Raw genomic sequence first — 4,895 nt, forward strand, 5'->3', positions numbered from 1 at the left:
TTTTTCATCAAAGACAAAGTGACTTTCACCCTTTTAAAAAGAACAAAAAAAGTTAATTTTTAGACCCCTTTCACACTTAAAAGTCAAATCAAATCGAGGTAACGTAGAAAAAGAAAATAAAGAAAATGCAAAATTTTATCCAATTTATCAAACTTGATAAGATAACGATATTATACAACACTTTGAAAAATAATATCATTAGCTTATCAAATTATCTCTCTAAGCATGAAAAAAATCCGCAAAAAGAAAACTTTTATCAATCAATACAAGTATATTGATTGAATCATAATACTCATCATTCCCCTATTCTTGGAGCTCTTATGTCAGTCACCCAACAAATTGCTCAAACTGTTATATATCTTATGTTCGGATTACCTCTCAAATGTCATAGGTATGACACTATGGACAAGCTCGATAACATCCATTGATTATTAGTGTCATTCTAAAAACATTCAAGGCCTTTTTAATAGTCATCTAACAGACTGTTATATACCTGATATACCTTTTAGATTGTTATGTATCTGATATACCTTTCCAATTATATACCTTTTAGATTGTTATGTATCTGATATACCTTTCCAATTTGTTATGTATCCAGGTCTTATATACCCGATATACCTTTCAGACTGTTATGTACTTGATATACCTTTCAGACTGTTATATATCTAGGTCGTAGTACCTGATATACCTTTCACATAGGACGGACAGTATCAGCCAACTCAAAGACAATGGGTACTACAACCCCAAAAAAGTTGGTCTATGTTTTGTGGATTTGGAATGGAAGTTGAATTCGGTAGATAACTAGGATATGCCTAATGACTTTGCCTACCCTAAAACATTATCATGTGCTTTTAAGAACATATCCATTATCACAATCATTTTCATTCCAAAACACGTTATAAACAAGATACAAAGTCCACATCATAAACCATCAATCAATTTTGAATCTTTAATTACCACAAAAAACAGAAAAACAAACAAAATCCGAACATTAGGCTCTCATTCAACCTTACATTACAATATGAAATTTAAAAAAAAAAAAAAAGAAAAAAAAATCCATGATTTACCATTTCCATGACTACAACCCAAACATCAAATCCATAACTTTGTAGACGAGTGACTTTGAAGGGGAAGCCATGGTTCCACCAGATTGAGAGGTGTTAGCATTACCATTTTGAAGATAGGAAGAACGAGTAGAAGATTTGAAGGCGGAGGTCTCTGATGTTCTGGCGGTTGTTGGTGGTGGTAATGGCATGAATCCCCCATGGTTGTTTAGTCTATCAGTAAGAGCTTGACGTTGCATTGGATCCACTGGTTTCACTCCGATGATTAAAGCTCCATTTAGTTGCATTCCGTTCTTGCTCAGAGCCTTTTGAGCATCAAATCGACTCTGTATATCATCAATAAAAACTTGAGTAAATGGCAAGAAACAAGATGATGTTTGATGCCAAAAGAGGCAGAAATTACCTGATAAAGAATGTGCATCCAATTAGAATCTCTTGGACCTAGAACATGCTTGAGAATTACGCCACATTTTTCAAACTCCCGAAGCACTAAATTTGTGTCTGCTGGAGAAAACCTGCAAATTAAGATTTCACCATTGTTGAATATAAACATCAAACTGATACTATGAGTTTATGGATACTTGAGAGCTTTGAATCAGCATACAATAACTATATGTGGAAGGATGAATATAGAAATAAGTTGAGAAACTTACCCATAAACAGTAACCCATTCTTCCTCATCAATCGTACCCATAGGCAAAGAATTCCTCTGAAGTTCCGGTCTAGCAACCTCCCTAGGCGGCGGCAGAATCACCAAAGCGCCTGGCTGACGATGAACAACACCATCAACCGGAGAGCCTGAAGGCGAACCGGAGCCCTTTCCCTTATCATCACCCCCACCTGCGGACCACCAACTCGAAGTCCCTGAGGGGCTCTGATTATGATTCTGATTCTGAAAGGTATGTGACTGCTGATTCCCGAACAATGAATAGGGCGATGTGCTAGGGTTTGAATTAGGTGGGGAAGACTTGTTCGGGCTTGTGGAAAATAACTTAGACGGCGTTCGACCGGGAGTTCTAGGGTTCGAATTACGTTCGGGAGAGCCAACGGGATACTCTTGGATCCCAGATTCCGGAGAGAAATCAGAACGGTCTTCGAGCGTGAAGGCGGGTGGCGGTGGTAGATCTGAGGTGGCGAAATTTTCACGCCATAGAGCCGATACAGCGGCGGCTTGGCCAGGGGTTGTGAATTTACCGGATCCACTGCGACGGTTAGTGACAGGAGTGGCTAAATCATTGAAGAACAAGGATTGCCTACCGGTTGATTTCGGTGTCCTGTGAATACTTGAGCTCATTTCCGCCCCTTCGATCGATGATGAAGGTCTAGTAAACACGGCAATAGTTGGCAATCACAGGGCGGCTGAAGCTACAAACCTCCGGCTCTCCGGTGTTCAAAAACCCTAGACGATGGTTCGTGGAGGATTCAAAAGAAGGGTTTTGGGGTTGTTTGGCTTAATTTTGAAGACGATAAATGTTATTCGATTAAAATACAGTTTAAGGCCCAAAAAATGAGGGGGAATCGTCCAGGAAAAAGTCAAAAAACCATTGCCGTTAGCGCTTGGCTAGTTTTCGTTTTTCTTTTTTCACCATTGGAAATTTGGAATAATAATAAAAATTTAAAAGGCAATATACTTACAAATTAAGAAATCGACAGTTTGAGTTTGGGTTTTTCGAAAACCAGAAATTTTAAATTAGTTTCGGTTTTTGGATATGGTAAAATTGAAAGAAATCTAATTGAACCAACTGAAAAAATATTTTACAAAAATATATTATGTATATAATATAAACTAGAAAAGGTTACCCCCGCTACGTGTGGGTCAGAAGTTTTCAATGTTGTTTTCGAATCGATAAATATGATAGATGTAGAAAGTGTAAGGATGAAAAGCTCGGGTTTTGCTCTGGATCGTTTTTTTCATGTTTTTATTAAAAAATGTAAAAGTTTTAACTGCAAAGACCAGAAGTGTCAAAATGACTAAAGAATTAAAGAGGTATGAATTAGCAATTCTTTCGAAAAGGGATCAAAGCTGTCAAACCATTAAAGTTTTGTGACCAAACTTTAAATATTAAAAAGTTCCTAAAAAATGTAAAATTATTGATTGCAATGACCAAAAGTATCAAAATGGTCAAAGAATGAAGAGCAAAGTTGCCAAAAAAATAGCAAGTTTACTATTCCTAAGATTCATTTCTTTAATATATATATATACTAGCCGTTTATCCGCACTAAGCGACGGGTACGAATAAATTCTTTCAGAAATTAGTTCTTAGAGGCGATTACTGTTCTTGCGCAAATAGGTTCCTACATTTAAACAATTATCAATAAAAGTAATGTTAGCAAACTCAAAATCAATAAGAATGAAAAATAAAAAGTTGGGATTATTTACAAATGTACATGAACATATGATTGATTGTGCATTATTAATTGTCCAACAATTATTTATACGCCACATTTGATATAGAATTCACTGTCGTTATTAATCGTGCTAAGCAACGGGTGATGAATACTTTGTTTCGTGAATTAGTTTTTTTATCAGCAATGTTTATTTGAAATCTGAAATTTGATGATGGAAATGTATCTTTTAGTTTGGTAGAAAATATATTTAATGTGAGACGGAGTCGGATGGCGAATACAGTGGCGTTGATAGTATCGTTTCGGGAAATTGTTTTTTTTCGCGATTGTCTTGTTTTAGGGGTGGACACTTTAGGTTCTAAAAGTGTGGAAAAAATGCAAGAAATGGCAACGAAGTTTATATGCTTTTTTTTTATAGCATCTTAATTATGATTATACTGCATGACTAAAATTGAAATTAAAGTTCAATTTAAAAAAAAAACGAAAACATATTTAAAAAAGTTTAAAGTTAAGTAATTAAAATATGATGTTATATTACACAAAAAATGTATGTAAATTGCTACTTCTTACATTTAGCCAATTAGGGCATTGCACTTTAAACATGGACCAAAATCACAGTAGTGTTGGTAGTAAGTAAGTGCATTGTTATTCAAACAATCCTTCCTTCAAAAACCCCTCCAATACCTACATAAATAACGGTTTACACATGTTTGGTTATTCTGAAAACCAAATTTTTTTTAAAAAAAAAAGCATGTTATACTAAAATCGGATTCGGTTATAATCAGTTCGGTTTGTTAAGAAGTGAAATTAGGTCAAAAAATATGTTTTTCTTGGTTAAAGGAAGGTTTTTTAGAAAAACTGGAAAAAAAAAGTTTCAATTTTTTGAAAAACCTATATTAAACCGCTAGTTATGATTTAACTGGACCAGTTTAAAAAACGGGTATAGAAAACACATATTTCGGTTTTTTGGGCTATAACGGTTACAGGAAAAAAAAAAAAAAGAATTCTTTTGTTCACCTCTTCATATGCATGATATAATGCTCTGCACCATAAATAATAAAATATAAGCCCATAAATAATAATTGTGGAAAATAATAGTAAAAAAACCTATTTTGTTATGAACTCATGAGTGTTATTGTATGAGTTCTTAGAGATAGATATTGAACGCATAATTTGTTACGGGTAGAAAATTATAAAATAATTATATATTATGTTATAAGACTTTCATATCGTTATAAAGTCCTTTTTGTTCATTTTTAACTCATCTAAATGAAAAAAAAATGCTCAAATTTACCAAAAAGTGAAACAATCATTTCTTGTATATTTACTTAACCATGAGCCTTAACAGGGGGTAAAATAGTCAATAAACCAAATAAACATCAATTTTTATTGTATTTTGTGATATTCTTACTTTGTTCAGGGGTGTCATACTTCTTGTTCATGCCATCTGAATCAAAAAAGTGCATGTTACTTGTAACTCCTGCT

The 4,895-nt window shown here is 34.0% G+C and overlaps 1 protein-coding gene across 1 annotated transcript; it reads right to left on the minus strand.

Annotated features, from left to right (window-relative positions):
* Positions 1 to 924: 924 nt before the first annotated feature.
* On the minus strand, positions 925 to 2,549 carry LOC145042921 (mitotic phosphoprotein N' end (MPPN) family protein). Its single transcript, XM_078991442.1, has 3 exons — positions 1,718 to 2,549; positions 1,468 to 1,579; positions 925 to 1,390 (listed from the first exon to the last, which is right to left on the minus strand). Exons 1-3 carry the CDS (start codon positions 2,356 to 2,358, stop codon positions 1,079 to 1,081), a joined length of 1,065 nt encoding a protein of 354 aa, XP_078847568.1. The 5' UTR covers positions 2,359 to 2,549; the 3' UTR covers positions 925 to 1,078.
* Positions 2,550 to 4,895: the final 2,346 nt, after the last annotated feature.

The sequence above is a fragment of the Lactuca saligna genome, chromosome 4 (genome assembly GCF_052625555.1).
Source record: "Lactuca saligna cultivar CGN05327 chromosome 4, ASM5262555v1, whole genome shotgun sequence".
Classification (NCBI taxonomy): domain Eukaryota; kingdom Viridiplantae; phylum Streptophyta; class Magnoliopsida; order Asterales; family Asteraceae; genus Lactuca; species Lactuca saligna.

What these genes read in the sequence shown, in the direction of transcription:
- LOC145042921 (XM_078991442.1), bottom strand. Translation starts at nt 2,358, where the DNA reads ATGAGCTCAAGTATTCACAGGACACCGAAATCAACCGGTAGGCAATCC. An exon ending in GAATGGGTTACTGTTTATGG is followed by an intron (nt 1,580 to 1,717) that starts GTAAGTTTCTCA and finishes CTTAATTTGCAG; the next exon opens with GTTTTCTCCAGCAGACACAA. An exon ending in GGATGCACATTCTTTATCAG is followed by an intron (nt 1,391 to 1,467) that starts GTAATTTCTGCC and finishes GATGATATACAG; the next exon opens with AGTCGATTTGATGCTCAAAA.